Consider the following 20646-nt stretch of genomic DNA (forward strand, 5'->3'; position numbering starts at 1 on the left):
CTTATATAAGACAGATCAGAACGATGCTGGATGTTCAGCACCATCTGAAGCTAACTGATGCTCTCTCTGCTGAGCTGCGTCGCTCTGCTGCTTCCTCTCTCTCTCCCTCTCTCTCGTCCTCTCTCTCTCTCTCTCTCTCCCTCTCTCTCGTCCTCTCTCTCTCTCCCTCTCTCTCGCCCTCTCCCTCTCTGCGTTTAGCTGCTCCTGACCTATTTCCCTCCCCTTTGGAGGTCTTAATAACTTAACCTGATTAGAGGCCATGTCAACACGCCCGGAGCCCAACGCAGCCAGCACGAGCCTCAGCAGCGTGACGCCATCGGTGCATCACACTCACGCTGAATATACGTACGTACATAGAGAGATCTTTTAATTCCACACTGCTCCGTGCTGTCACATCAGAATAAATGTGTATCAGCTTGTTTCAGCTCCTCACTGAAGCTTTGAGATGGTGACACTGAGTTTTTATGTGCTCTGTATTGAGATAAATATTTATGATATTCTATTTAAATATACGCCTCCTGTATCTACTCGTTCTCTGTGATATTGTACTTGATATTTTTTGGATCTGAAAATGCAAATCTATGTTTGCACAGTGTGACTCTGGTTGCTGTTGACTTTTTTTAAAGTGTTTTTGTGTCGGGGAATTTGACCTTGCCGGATTCTCCGCAGTGTTTAATGTAATTGTTGATAATCGTAGGATAATTAAATGTTATGATAATGTGAAATTGATTTGTTAATTGAAAACTGTAAAATGTTCTCTTAGGGAAGACTGCAGCTAATTATAATCACAGTTTCTTTTTAGTGTTAATAGTGTAAATTTAATATTGTACTCAGGTGATTTTGTGTTGCACCGACCTCATTCATTATCTTAATGTTACATTCACAACACTACTTAAAAGATTTACCAAATACGGATTGAAGTAATGTAATTGCTGCCTGGATTAAGTTAACTGGGGGTGATGTATATTAGAGTGTAGGACATTGATACCAGAGTTCAGGGTTCAAATCCAACGTCCTGCGCTGGTTTAGGCCACTAACACACTGGTTAAACAGTGCTCGGAGGAGATTATTGTTTCAGTTAAATATTGAAAAGTAAACCTTTAGTTAACCTTTCCCGATTGGATGAAACAAATGAAATACTTTGCCAACGATCATTCTGCAGATACATTTTCTTTAAATGTTGGAAAATGTAAATCTGGTCGGCTTCATGTGAGTTTAGATGTTTCTGCATCAGGACGTCTTTTCTCGTATTAACACCACTTGGTAGTCTGTTCATCAGCGTGTTTAAACTCACCATATGTCACACAGTCTTAGTGTGAATTACGTTAATGTATAGCTTAATGCCCCCGGCACACACACACACACACACACACACACACACACACACACACACACACACACACACACACTGTATGTTCAGTCAGAATCAGAGGGACAGAGAGCAGAGTCGTACTCCTTCACATCTGGTCGGCCATCTGTGCTGCAACGACATGATGTTAGATTACTGCAGGCCTCTCTCTCTCTCTCTCTCTCAGTCTGTTTCTAGGTCTCTCTATCTCTCTGAGGGGAAACTCAAATGATTCACAGAGCGTTGTTTGTTTATTAGGGTGTGACCCAGCACTCACCCCTCTCCACACAACTGCAGCCGGACCAGCTTTAAAGGACCGTACCGGTGTTTTCTGCATGTCTTGGCTCAGTCATTAATAAACATGTACGCTGTCGTACAGTAATCATCCGTCAGCTGTTATGTTGTAAGTTTATAAATGGTGGTTTTTCCACCTCTCAGGCAGCTGCTTCGCTCTCTTCATCTCGCTCAGGTGTGAAACTCAAACAGCCGTGTTACAAAACAGAATGAGGTGTCGTGTCACAAGTGACTGAACATTCAGGACATTCATCGCTCATCCAGAAGAGATGGCCACATGCTGCCTCCGAGAGACACGGCTGCATCTGCAATATTCATAAAATGGGCCATGTACAGTACATTTTAAAGCAGCGAGGGGCTTTCATCAGGAAGGCTTACCGGGCCGAAGAAACAGCCCCAATGAAAAGTCTTCATGCTGAGGTTTCTTCTTTTCCAAGTGATTTAATGCGCTACAATCTCAAGAGGAACATCTGAGAAAAGACTTCCTCTGTATCAGTAAGCTGACAGCCCAACTCTTCTGTCTGAGGAACAAGTGTGGTGTCACGTGTGTCCAACAGTAGATCGGAGGGGAAGAACCTTTGAGAATCAGTTGCACATTATCAGATCCTTTAGAATAATATCCTCATATAGCTTATCAACTCCTTTTATCAATGCCAATGTCTTTTTCTGACCGCTGCACATTACAGAAGTGATGTCAAACTCATGTGTCTTCACTTCAACGAGAAGGAGTCATGGCGGCGAGGAAGAAGAGTCCAAAGCGTGGCTGCATTTCATGAAGAGAGACGACCAAAGTTGTAGTTGTAATGTCTTTAAAATGATCATTTCAAATAAGGGTAGAAACACCAGCAATACGGTGAAACATCGTTTTAAACAACACAAACCTAAATCCCCCAAAAATGCTGTATGTTTGAGACTCTTGGGACAAGTGGCGCTCACACAGGGAGGCTAAGAAAACCTAAATGAAAACAAAGTGTACAAAAAAAAAAGTAAAGTGTCGTCTGATGATCCTGATGATGGACACGAGCTGAAACGTGTCTGTCTCGACAGTCGATCAAAAAGTAGAGCAGGTGAAACTGTGGCAGAAGCTTTAAGCTGAATATCTGGGGTAAAACGGTTGGTGTGATTTTGACGATTGATCTGTAACCAGCACATTTTAACCATCATGCAAAATATCAAATCATCTTAAAAAACGTAATTGTGGTAAAAAGTCGCATGTTTACTCATTCAGCAGACACAGAGCAGCATGATGACCCCAGTCCCAGTCCTGTCCGTATCATCTGATGAATATAAATCCAATTATTCGCTCTCCTTTTAGCTCCATTTTTGGTCTCCACCAAGTCCTGAGAGGGATCTCCGGCTCCTTAGTGGCTAAATGTTCCACTTTCTCACTTGAGTTCATGAGTTAGAGTCTAACTGTGTCTCTGTGCTGTTAATTGCTGAGCAGGTCGTGTACAGTGAATTTATCAGAGACCGATACTGAACCTGACAAACTGAACCAAAACTCGAGTTAAAAGAGGCTTAAAGGCTCCGTAAGAATGCAGAGAATCTGATGGGTCCATCACTTTGAGCAACACCATTTACATTACACATGATGAGATGTATTAATAGTCTAAAGTATTGATTACTGGAGCTTTAACAGCTGCACATGATGTTGTTCATTCTGTGGTAAAGACAGAAATCTCCAGCAGCTCTTCAAACTCTTTTGTTCCTCTTGTGTAACCGTTTGTTACATGATCTGACCTGATCTCACTAGCTGCCCTTTTGTTTCTCTCATCTTTTGTCCCCTCATCAACTCTATCTCTCTGTCTCTCTTTGTCTTTTTCCTGTCTGCCTAATTAGCTGACCAATCGACTAGACAGTCGAAGTCCTCGCCCGGACATCAGCTGTGCCCCGCTGGTCATGACTCCCCAGCAGAAATTAATGAGCTGCATGGTTTGGATGAATGGATGGTGGTGGTGGTGGTGGTGGTGAAGGTGGTGGTGGTGGAGGGTTACCCAATCACAGCTCTTCCCTGAGGCGTTGTGACATCAGAGGACTTTGGGGTTTTGTAATACAGTGATGTCAGAGCAGCTTCACTGACTTAACAAGTTGCTAAAGGGCCCGACGAGCAGCCCAGCCAGCTGCAGCCGACTCTTATGAGACTACCCACTATATTTTGTTAGCTTCATGTTAACAGTATAAAGTTATATTTTCATTTATGACATTTGCCGAATTCACAAGGAGGTCCAAATAATGGAGAATTAGTCAGAGACAGCGTTTCACAAAGTTTATAAAGTGTCTCCAACTCAACAACTCACTAAATTGAGACAATTTTAAAGGGAGTCTGGGGACTTTCTCCATGGCGACAAAGAAGTAGCCTATACTGGTTACTGTTTAGTGTATTTGTGAAATTTGAAATGTTATCGTCAATAAAATGTTTCTTCTTTCATAAATTGAGTGTAAATGGTGAAATCAGTGTAAACAGTGTGTTCAAACAGCTGCTTCATGTTGACACTTTTTACAAGGAAACAAACAACTTACTGTTTTCATTTAATGCTGAATTTACAACCAGGAGACAATGAGTTAGAATTTGTCGTAGCCGTTTCACATAGTTTGTTAAGTTTCTCCTCATGAAACAACTCTTAAAATCAGGAGATTTGTTAATGGAGTCTGGTGATGTTGTGATATATTGTGATATTGAGCTCTAAGCAGCAGACTACAGGCGTTCAGAGACAACTGTATTGTCTGTCTTTTGTATATGAAGAACAACAAAACAGACTGACTGTGGAAAATATTATTTCTGAGTTGTGTTGTGATGATTGTGACCTGGTAATCGGTTTATGAAAATAAAATGTGAAGTGGAGAGTTAAGTTAAAACGGAAGGAAGCACATTAGCTGTCATCGTTTCCCTGTTCTTTACTGAACAGCATCACACACTGTTGTGATTACACTCTTTTCCATTTGTTGCCATGTCAGTGTTAGCTTGCAGAACTGTGATCAGATGTTGTGTCGAGGGAATCGCGGCGTACACAATGACAACCAGATTATTACAAACAGAGCGAGATCACTGAGGAAGCACATTCACAGAGAAATCTGTTTCCCTTCTGGTTGTTACACATCCATCCAGCCCACCCCCGACTCTTCCTCCCTCATTAATTAACCAATTAGCTCAGTTATTAATTATGCAGTGAGATCATCGCTCATTATCGAGTGAACATCTGATTATCTGCCCCGAGGAACAAACATCGGCCTGAACGTCACACACCGATACTTTCCATTGACAGACATCGAGCCTGCTGTTACGCACAGCTCAAACAGAGACACAACACACATGATGAGGCAAACATAGACATGTGCGCACAAACACACACACACACACACACACAGATAAATGAGCACTGACCGGATGGCGAGCAGCTCCGTCTTGTCATCTGGATCTTCCGGATGATCTCCTGTCGTCAAGGAAACAAAGCGCAGTGATGTCATCAGCTTACTGTTGTTTTTATGCTCAGTTACACTTTTACAAATTAGTCAGACGGCCTGTTAATGAATTGTGTCGCCTCTGGGCCTCCATATTTGGCCATGTGTGACAGTATATAATGATGTTAATAAACCCAGACGACTCACGTCCGCTGATCTTGGCGCTGACTCTCTGAGCCAGAGCGCTGCTCTGAGCCAGCTGCTCTCTGAAGCTCTGGCCCATGTAGTAGTCGATGTCGTTGGCCCGCAGCAGCTCCTCGAAGGCCTTGGTGGTGTCGCCCAGGTGCTGGGTGAGGATGTTGCACACGCCCCGACCCTCCCTCTGCCGCTGCCGGAGGTGAGACAGCTCTCGGGCCTGAGCCTTGATGAGAGAGTCGAATTTACTGCAGAGACAGAAACACAGAAATAAAGTTTACAGTCTGTCGAATAACACGTGAAGACAGAACCTACAGATGGATTAATGCTGTTTCTTTAGTTTATGTTTATTTATTCAACAGCTTTTAAATTCACAGGAAAAAATAATTACAGTAATCAAATGTATAATCAGCTGCCTGTGATCAACCAGCCTACAAAAACTACATACACAACACAGCTCCCCTTTACAAAAGTCACTTTATTCTGGACACGATTATAATTCGATTTTGCGAGGAAACGTCCAAATATGACAACCAAAAGACAACCTGGTTTAAAGATGTACATTCAGTCATTATCTCCTCAGTCAGGTGAAGCTTCATAGTCCACAAAATGTTTGTTTCTCCTAAACAACTGAAGTGGTTGGTGGCTTGTTTTAAAATGTAAAACACAACAAAATAATTTCAAAAATTAATAAAATGGCTCATTACAGCTCGTCTAATGTAATCCAAGTCTCAATGTAGCTGCTAAGCTAAAAGTGTTAGCTTGCATCTGAAGTGGGTGCACGAGCTGGACCACATGCTGAGGGTGTAAATAACGTCTTCTGGAGATTTGGATTAAAGCAGACGAGCTGTATGGAGACATGTGCAGAACTTGCCTTAGAAACATCATGTTTTTATGTTTTCTTCGGTATCAAAGCAATAAAGTGAGAGTTGTCTGTACATACATGAGTACACTGCAAACAGGAAGTACTAAAAGCTAATTCGGCAAAGTTTTAATGGAGTTTTGGAGTATTCTTCTGTTTTTCTGTTTTTACATCAAGTCTCCAACTGCTTCAGTTGTTTAGCAGAATGCTGCAACGCTGTTTTACTGTGAAGCTCCAGAAATGTTGTGTGGACTACGAGACTTCACCTGACTTTATATCATCATGGAGGGAGGAGATGATGACTGGATTTACATTTCAGGGTGAACTGTTCCTTTAATATTCTTGGGATTAAAATAAAAAGTATTGCAGAAGACACATTCTTTGACAACGATTGTGTTTAAAAGATCAGTTTTTGTAACTAGCTCAATAGCATTACCTTAACTGTGTTTTGGTCTCTAAAAACGCACACTCGTCGTGTTTATTAGATGGTGTCAGATCCCCGGGCTCAGGACTCAGCGCAGGGTCACTTGTTGTCAGGGGAGATTTCAGAGACTTGTGTATCGACAGTAGTTTTAATGCCCGAATCAGCCTCTGAATGACAGATTAAAGCTTCACTGTAGCTACAGTATGGTCACACAAGGCAAATGGGACGGCGTGTTCCCGACGTCCTGTCAGTTAATCCCCTCTGACTGTCAGATCAGCTGAGTTTACATAAAAAACATCTGTGGTCACTCTTGATTAACATGGACGGAGACTGATGGATGTTTAAAGCTGCACTGATTCATGGATCATTAAACAGATCTGAGGCTGTATGTGCTGTAAAGTCCTTCTTTTCTCGATCTAGATAGATGAGTTTATATGATCTTAATTAAAGGATCATTACAGTATTTTTGCATGTTTTAGCAAATCATTTATATGGTGAAGGCTCAAAGTGGCCAGCACCTTTATTTACCTAAAAACTGAAAGTTTTTTTCCTTATTGTCCTTTTTTGATACATTTTAAACATTTCATCATGTTTTATTGACATCTTCCGATTTTCTGAGTCGCTGTTGATGTAATTTCTGCACTTCAAGTTTACATCCTCTCTTGATAAATTGTGCATCATGTGCATTTCCATCAGTGCTGCTGCTTTTGATCTCTACTGAGCTACGATCAATGAAAGTCATCCCTTCCTCTACAGATTAAAAGCCTTCCAGCTCTCACAGGGCACAATCCCTTCCCCTTTTCTGGTTGGCTTTTACTGTGAAACATCTCCAGGAAGTGCATTTAAACCCCTTCTCTATATAAATCTCAGGGTGCACGAGCATCACAAGAGGCTTTTCATTCAGGGGAAGCAGTGATGAAATGCCCTGATGTATCAGATGTACTGGAACTTAATTATTATGTAATATTATGTAATAGTATAATCCTGTCATGTCCTTTTGAATACGTTATTGACATTAACATAATTGTTTTTGTATCACGAGTCTGCTTAAATTGTATGTCGGGCTTAATTTAAGTCAGTTAAAACTGCACTTATTTACAAACATTTCCAGAACAGAAACAATAAAGTCAGGTGTTTCATTTAACTGACATATCACAGTCAAAGGTTTCCACAGAGGGTATTTTGGATATCTGTTTTTATCTCTCTATCAATCAGAAAATAATAGTCAGTGTGTCTTCCCTCGAATAAAAAGATGGATCTTCATGACTGCTGTAAATATAAAACAACTTTCCAAATAAAAAATCACTTCACAGAAAGGAAGCTGTAGTTTCTGTCACTCACCCCGGCCAGGTGGCAGACTTTGTGTCCTCGCTGACAGACTTCTTGCCTCCCTTCCTCAGCTGGTCCTCCAGTGCGTCCACGCGGGACACCAGCTCCTGCAGGCCCTTGTCTGGGTGAGGGTGACGAGGTGAAGCCAGAGGACCTCCGTCAGAAGACTGCCAGCCTTCATCCTCCTCCGCCCCGCTCTGGGAGGGCGACGCCTGGAAGGACCAGTTGACCTTGCGGGGCGTGGAGGGTCCGCAGTCGCTGGAGGTGGAGAGGGAGCGGAGGCGGCTCTGCAGGCCGCGGATCACTGCCTGAGAGCGGGACAGCTGGGAGCGAAGGTCCTCGACGAGGCGCTGGAGAGACGACTCGTCTCCGTAGCCGGAGCTCTGGGTGGTGGTGGCTTTAGTGAAGGTGGAGCTGCTGCTGCTGCTGCTGGCAGGCCACCACTGGGAACCACAGTCCAGAGAGGTGCACATCTCCAGATCATCGAACTCTGTGAGGGAACACAAGGAGCACACGTTCATCAGACTCATCAGGAAGAGGTTCAGTTTCCTATAAACAGCATCAAGACACAAAATGCATTTTGTCATGGTGTTGTCTTTGTGAATGAATATTGAAATAATTTCTTATTTTATCATATTTCTGTGATAATATAAAACCTGAATATATAATAATCTGAAATAATAATGAAATGATTATTGACACAAGTTAAATAAATAATAAGAATACATGAAATATTATAGTATGGTTTTTGTAGTATTGCACCTACAAGTCATACTTGAGTAAAAATAAAGACATAGGCCGAGTGTTAAAATATTACTTTGGTGTCTTGAAGTAACTGATAAATTTGTGAAGTATCAAAAGTAAAAGTAATCTGACTGATTCACCTGCTTGATTCTGTGGAAACTACATATCATTTAAAAAGATATGTTTTGAGACAGGACTGCCCTCTGCTTCCCTCTAGTGTCTCTGTGATGCTACTACAACTACAAACCAGTACTAGTGGCTCAGAGACATCAAACCGTCCACAGATTGTCCTGTAGACAGTCTGTAGACAGTCTGTAGACAGTCGGACGTACCCGGGCTGCTCGTGTCCTCCCTCTCGGCCTCGTTCTCACTGCGGCCGCAGGTCTCGTAGCCCAGGTCCTGCAGGTCCACCTGGATCTGTTTACTGTCCTGCTGCACTGTTGTCTCTGCTGCAGAGAAGAAGGAGAAGAAGAAGAAGAGGGAGGAGGAAGAGGAGGAAGAAGAAGAAGCTTTACTCCAGTGTGTTGATTTTACATGAATCATCTTTTATCTTCATGAACTTGATCTGTTTTAGTCAGTTTAAGAGCTTCATGTTACCTCACATCATTCTATCAATAATTTAAACATGTTTAAAAGCGTTCACACATTATTGACACATCATCAACACCTCAGCTGAGTCATCATCACTGTTTCCACTCACTGAGCAGCTGCCTGTAGTCTTTGAGCTGCTCGGCCTGAGCCTGAACCGTGGCCTCGGACACCATCAGTCTCTCTCGCAGCTCTTTGCTCTTCTGCTGCAGATGAACCGACTTCTCACCGCCCGACAGCTCGCTGGCCGGTCCGGCCTGGATAACAAACGGGAACAGAAATAAAGAAATCACTTTTTAGGACGGCTTCATTTTGACAGATGTTATTGAAGGACGTGTCACTGTGTCTACCTGTGAGGAGCTGGAGAGCAGCTGAAGTGACTCGGGCCTCTTCTTCCTCTGCTCGCTGACCTGGATGTTGGTCTGAGACAGAGGCAGCTCGTTGTCCCAGGCGTCCCACAGCTCTGAGCTTTCTTCCTCCTCTTCATCCTCCTCCACACCTTCTATGGTCACATCCAACTCCTCCTCGTCCTCCTCGTCCTCCTCTTCTTCACCATCCAACACCGTCCGTCCGTCACACTGTTTACCGTCCGGCTGCAGCCCTTCAGTCAGCTGATGCTTTAAATCTTCGTTCTCTCCTTGCAGACTGAACAAAGCTTTCCTTTAAAACAGACAGAAGATCATTACACATATCCTGCTGCCCTCTAGTGGACGTAAACGTGCATCTTTAAATTTACATCTTCTTTATTACCAACAATTCCCATAAAAAGTTAAAAATGAACAGAGTGTGTGTGTCAGCACCCTTTAACCGACCTCATCTGTGACAGAGAGGAGAAACCGGCCTTCTCCAGCTGAGCCTTCAGCTCCCCCAGCTCTCTCTCCACCACCCTCTTCTGCTCCACCAGCTGTTTGACCTCCATCAGCCCCTGACCTTCAAATAACAGATCCTGAGCTGGAGCCTTTCCTGGACCTCCAGAGCCCTGTTCACACACACACACGCACACACACACACACACACACACATACACACACACACACACACACACACACAGAGGATTGTTTCTGAGTTATTAGTTACAAGACCCTTAAATGAAACCATCAGCGTAAACGAACAAAGTCAAGATAAAATAATGATATCGAGTCTTTTTTGCTGTTGTTTAGCTTTAATATTGAACCGAGCTGAGAACTTTTTAAAGCTCAAGCGGATTTTAAGATTGAGATATACTATATAGATATATATACTTTATTCAGTGTATGTATTTTACTGCACCACCTTCATCAGGGTGTTTTAGAGAAATGCTGAAATCCAGTCGACACAACTTCCACCTCTGATGTCAGACAACTGCTCCCTTGTGAAGTCGGGGTAGATTGATTTGTCCCGAGTTTACAAGAAGGAATTTTAACTTCCATTGTACATTTTCCAGTAAGAACTCGGAAATTTTCGAGTGCAGAGAATGTAATTGACAGAAGATGTGAGCAGTGTGGGATCATGGGAGTTGTAGTCGTGACTCGGGCGGGACGAGGTAACGTTCGAAAAGTCGCATTCGCCGACTTCCTTCCTCGAATCCTCAAGTGTTTCCCCGGAGTTTAGAGCAACAGGTGACCAAATGAAAAGCATTGTTATTTTGATTAAAATGTGGATTTCTCTGGTTTAGAAATAGTTGGAAACATTTGGGATCCTACAACTCAATGAAATATATCACAAAGGTGTGTTGTCTGTAGTCATTTTAGTGCAGAAAAGTTACTTATTATCACTTTGAAACTCTAAATATAAACTCCACAAGTCCAGGACTCAAAAAATCAGGAGCAATAAACATCTGTCATGTTAGTCGTGGAAGATCTGGTTTTGATTCTTCTTTAATTCCCTCATAAATAACTTTAAAATGATACATTATACACTTTTTTTAATCTTCTAAGCTGTGTCACATGAGTTTGCAGTGAAAGATGGTGAAGCATCATGAATTCAGAGCTCCATTCAGACATATTCATACCTTGGTGTTGGCCACGGACTGCAGCCTCAGTCTGGACTCCTCTTCATCAACGCTCTCCGTGTACTCGCTGTTCAAATCATCGTCGGCCTCGTCTTCGTCCTCTGAGCTCAGATCTGCAACAAGTAGGAACACAAAACTTTAGATTTCTACGTACACAAGAACTTCCTCTTCAGTCCTCTGTTCACTTTGTGCATTTCATCAACCGTTCTGAGCGTCACACTGAGAAAAATGTCTTGTGGCTTCTCTCTGAAACAGCCGCTCATCCAGTTCAGCTGACTGGTTCACATTCTTCACTTTGGTCATTTGTAACGCAACATCCGCTACGCCACTGAACTGCACACCACACCAGCTTCACTGTGTGTTCATGTAAACAGCTTGTAGTTCACTGACGTGATGACGATTTATTGTGGTTAAACTTCAATAACATATCAACCCAAAGTTGAATCTGAGCAGAGTGAATTAGAGACACTTCTGGGCCAAGAGGACGGATGGATTTAAAAGGTTTCAGATTTTTAAATAGAGCAGGATTATGTGTAATCCGAGCAGGAGCAGTGCACCTACATCTGTAAGGAGGTAAATCTGGATCTTGACTGGTGATGAAATGAATTAAAGGCTAAAGAAGATCCAGATTTTATTAGCAGCATCTGTGAATTATGTAATCATCTGTTACACTACTACTTACATTTGGGCTCAGGTTGATATAAACTTCAGGGCCGTAGACACCGAGACATGTGAGTCACGTCCTCAGTGTTGTTTCTGAGTTTGATTTCTAAAAGTTAGAAGATATTTAAAGGCTGATTCAGATATTCTTATTCATTGTATGGGTAACTGTTCTGGGTAAAGAAATAAAGTTGAATAACTTAATATTGTCTAGAATTGTTTCCAGTCATGTATGGGCAAAGATAACTGTACATCATTTTATTTTTAGGGTGTGTAGTCAAACACTTCTGAGGAAATTCTCAGTAACGTAGCTGATATTGTGGGATTATATTGTGATATTGGTGTGAGGCAGGCGAGCCAATAATCATGAGGGACGTTTAACAGAAAAACAAAATAAAGATGCACTTTGACAAATATATTAAAAGACTTTTGGGGGTATTATTTTTAAATCTTGACTAAATCAGTTCACATAAAAAGAAGCAAATGTTTGACTCATAATATAAAATGATCATAACTACATGTTATAAAATATTGGGCATGACTCCTCTGGTGTGAGGTCTGTTTGTGTACTTCATTGTGTAGTTGTGGTGCTTTTGTAAATCCACACAGCTGGGGGAATGGGGAGTGTGTAAATATACATGTTGATGATGTCACTGTAGAGGCGGCGAGGACATAAAGTGCAAATATAGAAAATTATATCAATTGTACAAACCTCCTAAAATCACAAATACATGATGGAAGTGCTGCAGGTTTATTTATTGAACGACTTGATTACATGTTTAAAAATGTATAAATAAAATATAATATCTGAGATTAGACACGTGTGGCTGACCTTTAATATAACTGTCATGAAGTCTGTGCCGACACGGACGTCGTATTCTTCAGTTTAAAGATCAATAAGAAGAAAAATCTCATCCATACTTACTGCGCTCCAGTGTGACACTCGATTTCAGGAGGATATTCATAAATATTGAACCACAGATGTGAAACTGACGGTTGTTGAATTGCACAAAGTTTCATAAAATCACAAACATTTTCCCATAAAAAAAAATAAACGTATACAGAATCATAATCTCATGAAGTTAATGTGGAATGTGCTTCTGTTTTTTCATATCGTCGATTAAAACAAAATGTGCGTCGGGTTAAATTGTCGTAAATTTACATCATTCAGAAACAAACTGAAGCTGCAGAACATGCAGAAGGCAAACACACACATCAGGTAACATATGATCACTGGCAGTGGAACCTTATAATATGGCAATATACAACATATTTAAACATTTACAAAACATTTAAATAAAAGAAGCCTTTCTGATTCAAAATGACAAAATGATTAGAAAAACGTTATATTTAAAGTCCTTCATTGTGGATTCTGTTTTAATGGATCTGCATCATTGGTATCATAAATGATTTAATGTAATTTAGTTTAATTAATCATGTTTTTCTGTTGTATTTTCGAACAGAACCTCCAACTGAATCATCGTTACTTATTTTTTTTATAGATGGATATTTCCTTCTACACTGACTCTCTCACAGGAGTTTCACGTTTTGTGCATGAGCCTCAAAACGACCCAAAATAAAAGATGGCTGCAGGCCTTTAGTCACAGTCGTGGTCCTGGTCTCCTCAGAAAGGTCCAAATTAGACTGAATCACTGCGGCACAAACATGGTCGAGATGTTCGTCTTCTTTACGCCTTTTTTTTCTTTACGTTCTGTTTTCTATTCTCTTCTGTTAAGAAACAAACAACTGCTGCAGCGATACTAAGAACTTAAATGAGTTTCCTCACAAAAATGTTGAGGCTTTTTGCTTGAAACAAACTAAAGTTAGTCAGTTTTGAGTGAAAATCAAAAGATCATGCTGCTTCCTGTCTCATTAATGAAACACGTGACTGAATGACAACTGCTGAAAGAGGCTCGGTCAGTCCATCATGTCACCATCAGTGGTTATAATACAAAAATGTTCAGTGTTAGTATTTTACACACACACACACACACACACACCCGGCAGCTCCCAGTGGTTAATTCTGTTAAACCAGTATGAGCAACACCACCACAGCACGATGCTCAGCGCCACAGTAATCGCTCCCTGCAGCTGGAGGAGTTACAGATATTGTCCCATGCTTCTCTGATGCCCACCTCCAAACTCAGGCTGCCTGCTGTTGGGCCGGTCGCGGCCCAGGATGGGGCCTCTGACCGGGGGAACGTCCTGCTGCACCAGGCTCTCCCTCAGCTCCTGAACCTCCTGAGTCAACCTCTCTACCAGCGGGAGAGCTGAGGGCTCCACCATCTGCCTCTGGAAGTCCTGCAGAACACACACACACACACATGCAAACACACTTTTATACAAACATGCATTCAGTGAGCAACATATTCAACACAAATAACAGTTTAACCTTTGTGTTCTGAAAAGTTCTGTGTAGTTATCGTACAACGGGTATCCCAATTTGAAGACACTGAAATATAAAGGTTTTATTCTCGCCTGCTTTTGTTTTAATGCAAAATCCTGCAGATGACATAAAAATGAGATAATATCACAGAAAATTAATCTTTTACACGTGTTTCTCTAAGACGCCTGGCAGAAAAGGGCATTTTGTGCCCCCAGAATCGTCCTGCTCCAGAGTAACAGAAGCATACACACATTATAGTGTTTTAGTTCCTTCTTAAAACTAAACTTTGTGCATATAAAATAGTGAAAAACAACAAGGAACCAGCAGAAAACTATGTAAACGTCCATAATATACAAGTTTAGATGATAGAAAACCATTTGAAATTATATATTGCTGTTCACTGGACTGGATCGACTGGGAGTTTCACTGGACAGTAAAGGAAAAGACGCTTCATCTGTGAGTTGCTTCCTAATTGTTCGTTTGGTTGTTGGTGGTGTTTGTTGTGTGAATGTGGATAAAACTGCTCCCTCTCTCCCTCTGACTGACCCTGATGATCTCCTCCTTCACATGCAGCGTCCTGGTGAGGGAGTCCATCCTGCTGTCCTGACTCCTGCTCAGCTCCTGGCTCTCCTTCTCCCTCCTCAGAGCCAGACGCAGCTCCTCCTGCAGGGCCTGGAGCTCCAGTCCGGAGTCAGACCTCGATCCGACACCTGAGCTCAGCTGTTTGCGGAGCTCCTGGAGTCTCGCCGTCTGCTCGGACATCACCTCGCCGAGCCGGCTCGCAGAGTCCTGCAGGGAGAGTCATTTTATTCCATATATATGACTTAATTCTGAACCGAAGTGCTTCTGCCGAGCTCCTCTACTCTACCTGAATGTACTGGTCCCTGGAGCTGATGGTTTTGAGCAGATCCTGGACCTGATCCTGGTGTTCCTGGGCCTGGCACGTCCGGTCGGCCAGGACTTCCTGGAAGAGGCGGTCTTTGAGCTGGAGGCGGACCTTCAGCTCCTCCAGAATGTCGCTGGGGGCTGTTTGGATCTGAGCAAGCAGAGAGCAGCGCAGCTCCTAAAGCAAACAGAAGAAGAAGAAATCATCAACATGAGAGCAGCGATGTCAGCGATGATGACGGGATGACAACAAGCTGTGTGTTGTTACTGCTCATGCTCGTATTTTGGTGCTGTGTCCAACGCATGATGTAAAGACAATATGCACTCTTCAATCTGAGAATAAAGCTGCGAAACTGACTCATCAGTTTCCAACCTGTTCCTTAAATGTGGATTAACTAGAACTTCCTGTCTGTACCTGGGCCTCCTGCGTGCGGCCATGCAGCGCCGCCTGCAGCTGGCTGATGATGGTGTCCCGCTCTCTCAGGATGCGGCTCTGTCTGTCTTCGCTCTCCTGCTGCTGCCGCTGGACGTTCCTCGAGGCGTCGCACACCTGCTCCAGCTCCAGAGCCTTCCCACGCACCAGCACCTCCAGGCTCTGACACACACACACATACACACACACACACACACACACACACACATAGAAACGATGATGAGTGGTGGAGGCGTCAGAGAGAGAGGGAGAGAGAGAGGGAGAGAGGGAGAGGGAGAAGACGGGTGATTTGATGTGTTCTTACAGTGATGGTCTCCTCGTTGTTGGCCAGGACGCAGCGCTGCCTCTCCAGGTCTCTCTCCTTCTCTCGGAGCAGCAGCTGAAGACGGCGAGTCTCCTCCTCTTTCTCCTCCACGCAGCGGAACTTCTCGTCCACAGCTCGCTGCAGGTTGGACAGAAAAATGTCAGTATTGAACCTCATTAAACTGCTAAGGACCTGGTTTGGACCTTAGTCTGAAGGCGGATTCCCAAATTATCGTATCATAATGTATCTTATTGTATCATATCGTGGATCATCTTGTTGTGTTGTATTGTATAATATTCGTATCCTAACATATCGTGTCGTATCGCATCGTATTGTGCTGTATCGTATCGTGCTGTATCGTGCTGTATCGTATCGTGCTGTATCGTGCTGTATCGTATCGTGCTGTATCGTGTTGTATCATGACGTATCGTGTCGCTTTGCGTCGTATCCTGTTGTATCGGATTGTACCAGTCCACAGTTAACACACAGTGAGACTGGTCTGTGTCAAAACATTTGAAATTAAGTCTAATTTGAGGTTAATGTATTTGTATGTTTGTAGACGGCTCTTTTAAGAGTAAAAAACAGAAAAAACTAATTTAAAAAATCACAATGAGGCTTATAAATAAAGGCTACGGGAACCAGAGGCACTAATTAAACGAGACAACATAAATAAAAAGAGAAGTAAACCAGAAAAGAATCAGATTTGGTTTTATTTTGTGTTATTGAGATGATTGGAGCTGAAAACATGAGGCTGTTACAGTGTTTACACCCCGGCCTCAAGACAAAATTAGCTCACAGGATGTTCTGGATGACCTTTGGTGTGTCTAAATGTGTGTGAGTGTGTGTGTGTGTGTGTATGTGTATGTGTGTTGTTTACCTCCAGAGCTCGGTCTCTCTCCTTGATTCGCTGGCGGAGTTTCTGAAGCAGAGAGTCTCTCTTCTCCTTCGGATCCTCCAGCAGCTCACAGTCCTGAGTGACAACAAGCAGTCAGTGCACATCACTGTGTGTGTGTGTGTGTGTGTGTGTGTGTGTGTGTGTGTGTGTGTGTGTCCGTGGCTGGCCTTGACTTCTACAAAAGGCAAGTTTTCTAGTTTTTACCAAGTTTAGAGTTAGATTTAGGAGACAGTGGATGACTAACTGTGTGATAAACTACAGAAAATGTGGGGCCCGTTGGTTTCTTTAGCCGGGTGCAGTCGGCTGTTACGTCAAGTAAACAAAATGACCTCATTACAGGAAGTGAAACCATCGACAAATCTGGAACATCTGAGTCACTTCAGCTCAGTGAGAGTTGAGTTTTCTTCTTGTGGTCGTCAGAGGAGCTGCAGCTTGTTTCCCTTCACTCAGCTGTGGGGGGTTTCTGTCTGGTATGTGGAGCATGCAGAGTATCTGCCTCTGTCTGTGTCTGACCTCTATGAGCTGCTCTTTGGTGAGCAGGGACGTCTTCAGCTCTCTGATGGTCTTCTCTCTCTCCTCGTCCTGCCTCAGACGCTCCTGCTCAGCCTCCTTCAGCTGCTCCTCTCTCTCCTGCAGGGCTGACCGGGCCGTCTCCAGAGCCAGCTGCAGGTCCTGAACACACAGAGTCATGACGAGCGGTTATTAGTTAGTCAAAAAAACAAAACAGATGGTATGATGAATGGATATAAAATTTGAACTTTTTCCTCACCTGGTTGTGCCTCTCCGTCTCCCTCCTGTGCTGCAGCGCCCCCTGCAGGTCTTTCTCCAGCCTCTGCAGGGCCCGGCTCAGGTCCTCCTGCGTCCTGGCCGCCTGCCGCTGCGCCCGCTGGTCGGCCTGCAGCTCCAGCTGAGCCTGGAAGAGAGACGCCTGCAGAGCCAGAACCTCACCCTGCCCTCGGACACTCTCAGCACCGGACGCCTGCCGGTTCACCGCCAGAGAAGAGAGAACAAGAGACGGACAAACACAGAAGGACAGAAAGGAGAGACAAAAGAGAAGTGAGTGATTTAAAATGGTGGTTAAACTCTTGACTGAATTAGAGCAGCAACGATTTATTGATTAGATGTCAACTTTTAAGTTAATTGATGTAGACTCAAAATAAAGAGTCCAAATTCTCTGATGTCAGCTTGTTAAATGTGAATATTTTCTGGTTTCTGTCCTCTTCTGTGACAGTAAACTGAATAGTTTTGTGTTGTAGACAGAACAAGACATTTGAGGGCATCAACTTGAGTTTTGGGAAACATTTTTCACCATTTTCTGACATTTTATAGACCAAACAACTAATGGAGTAATTGAGGAAACATAATAGACGATAAAAACTATCGAATATCAAGTCATTTCATTTAAAATCTGTGTTATCTTGTATATAACAAAGATGTTCTGTGGGTCACTGATGTGAAGTCGCTCCACTTTGGTATCATTCGATGTCAGCTTGGAGGACAAACCTGCAGCTGCTGCAGCTGGTTGCGGTTGGCGAGCTCTTTGAGAGAACACAGCATCTTATTCTGCTCCTCAATCACCCGATACAGCTCTGCAGCCTGCACACACACACACACACACACACACACACACACACACACACACACACACACACACAGTTATGAAACTGTGCACTCTTTGTTTATTGACTTTTGACTCTTTCCTGCATCGAGTTGTTTTTGTCTAAATGTATTCCTTCCTGCCCCTTTCTGCTTCCCGCCTGCCCTCATTGGTTCCTTCTTCCTCTGCTGTTTCTATCAATCAATCAATCACTCAGTCTCTATTGATCCCTCAGTACCTGTGCCTCCTTGGAGTTGACGGTATCGGTGATGTTCTGGATGTTTCTCTCCTGTCGCTGAGCTTCCTCCTGAGCTGATCGCAGCTCCAGCTCCATCTCACCGAGCCGCTCCTGCAGCTTCTGCACACACACACACACACACACACACACACACACACACACACACACACACACACACACACACACACAGAAACACATTATGTAAGAGCAGATTCAGATGGATGATGTCAGTCTGGAGGTGGGAGGACGGGGAGGATCGGTCTGTACCTGGTTCCTGGTCTCGCTCTCTCTGATCTTGGCCTGCAGCGAGCGGACCTGGTCCTGGGCCTTCTGCAGCTCGCCGACACACTGACCCGCAGCGCTCTCGTACTGACTGAGCTGACCCTGCTGCTCATCGATCAGCCTCTGAAACACACAGGAACAAAACAACGATGACGACATATAGCAACACGATCACATTATCAATCTGACTACATGTTGACGGATCCATCTGCGGTGGAACAAACAGTGAACCGCGCGTCGTCCTGCAGCTGTCGTGTGTGTGATGGAGCGAAAGTGGAAAGTGATGTCAGCTCGCTGCTGGATGACTTCCTGAGGAAGCAGCTGTTGCCAGGACGGCGTGTTTGCTGACTTCCTTGTTTTTTGTTTTTCTGATCTGTGTAATGAGGTGATGTCACTCGGCACTTTGGGAAGCTATTATCTGTATGTGCAGGCATTTCTACAGCTGTTTCACCTCAGTCCAAAAACTACACAGAGGCAAACTGTGGAAAAATGTGAAGAAAAGAAGAAAAGGTAACTCTTATATTACTACAAATCAAGTGCGTCTGTTGTAGCGTTACCGATGGAATTTCCTCATATTTTACTGAAAAGCAGAATGTAACTTGGTACTACAAACAGAGATCCAGGATAATATACAGTAGTTAGCGAAACAGAAATGACAACAGCTGATAAGAAGCTGCTGATTTCCAAAGAAACTCCCTTGAAAGAACGGCTCCGTCTGAACCCAGAAAATATTCGTTAATGGCTGAAAATAAACTCAAAAATGAAAAAAAAAAATTTTGAACACTTTCTCCATTTTCCTCATAATTAGTAGCATAATAGTACAATGATTAGTAGGGGTTTAACGATACATCGATCCGGATTCAATGATCCACGATCCAATAGCATCGATGCAAAGTGAAAACGTCGATTCATATCGCCGCCATCGTTAAGATACGCCGAGTTTGTGATCTCAGGTCTTCTGCATACTTGGATTACAGCAGACGAGCTGTTATGGAGACATTTGTTTTTTTACATTTCAAATCAAGTCTCCAGCTACTTCAGTTGTTTAGCAGAATGCTGCAACTCTGTTTTACTGTGAAGCTCCAGAAATGTTTTGTGGACTACGAGACTTCACCTGACTTTATATCATCAGGAGGAGATGATGATATCTGACCCGGAGGTGGAGGTATCTTTAATAACGCTCTTCTACTGTCTTATCATTAAAAACAGAACTCCTGTAAGATGGTCAGCAGTCATCAGGTTTTCTATTTCACCAGGATCCAGTTGTAATTACTCGTCATCAGAGCGTAAATGTGCTCGTTCACAGCAGTGAGCGGTCTGTTGGTTTGTTGCTGTGTAATAAACCGACACAGCAGCACGTAGTCGACGATTACAGAGCTGTCTCGTCTCTGGCACACTGAACCACATTCACACTAACCATTAACATGACAATGGAGGTTATGAAACTGGATCCGACTGAGCAGAGCCTTCGCACGGGGGGCACTCCCGCTTGGAGACTGTTGCCGCGGCAACGGAGGCGTTGCTAGGATACCGAGGAGGACGAGCATTTACGCCCCCCCTGAGAGGGTAATCAAGGAGGCGAGTGGAGTTCGGCCTCGTCAGCGGTTGAAGGAGACGAGTAAGACAGAAAAATCCACAGAGGTTCGACCTCCTTCAGGACACATGGCAGACGCTCAAACAGGAAATTTACCCGGCGAAGTTCTTCATGGACCGAACCTTCATCAGACTGTCAGATTTGTTTTTTCTTGTGCTTCTGTAAAGGGATGAAACAGGTTTTGAACGAGGTCTCCTGT

The 20646-nt window shown here is 43.4% G+C and overlaps 1 protein-coding gene across 4 annotated transcripts in view; it reads right to left on the bottom strand.

Moving 5' to 3' along the window:
* Positions 1-20646, bottom strand: part of pde4dip (phosphodiesterase 4D interacting protein) — an 88053-nt gene that overhangs the window by 13920 nt on the left and 53487 nt on the right. For all 4 annotated transcript variants that reach the window (XM_073477271.1, XM_073477270.1, XM_073477268.1 and 1 more), the window contains 19 exons: positions 18839-18976; positions 18572-18691; positions 18240-18332; positions 17506-17715; positions 17250-17408; positions 16719-16811; positions 15842-15979; positions 15520-15699; positions 15088-15282; positions 14766-15008; positions 13969-14134; positions 11174-11286; positions 9996-10162; positions 9534-9843; positions 9296-9440; positions 8928-9044; positions 7864-8341; positions 5249-5484; positions 5025-5073 (listed from right to left, as the gene is read on the bottom strand). In XM_073477271.1, coding sequence (XP_073333372.1) covers positions 5025-5073; positions 5249-5484; positions 7864-8341; positions 8928-9044; positions 9296-9440; positions 9534-9843; positions 9996-10162; positions 11174-11286; positions 13969-14134; positions 14766-15008; positions 15088-15282; positions 15520-15699; positions 15842-15979; positions 16719-16811; positions 17250-17408; positions 17506-17715; positions 18240-18332; positions 18572-18691; positions 18839-18976 — 3350 coding nt within the window. The remainder of the gene's footprint in view (positions 1-5024; positions 5074-5248; positions 5485-7863; positions 8342-8927; positions 9045-9295; positions 9441-9533; positions 9844-9995; positions 10163-11173; positions 11287-13968; positions 14135-14765; positions 15009-15087; positions 15283-15519; positions 15700-15841; positions 15980-16718; positions 16812-17249; positions 17409-17505; positions 17716-18239; positions 18333-18571; positions 18692-18838; positions 18977-20646) is intronic.

This window comes from Pagrus major, chromosome 11, assembly GCF_040436345.1.
Source record: "Pagrus major chromosome 11, Pma_NU_1.0".
Taxonomy (NCBI): Eukaryota; Metazoa; Chordata; class Actinopteri; order Spariformes; family Sparidae; genus Pagrus; species Pagrus major.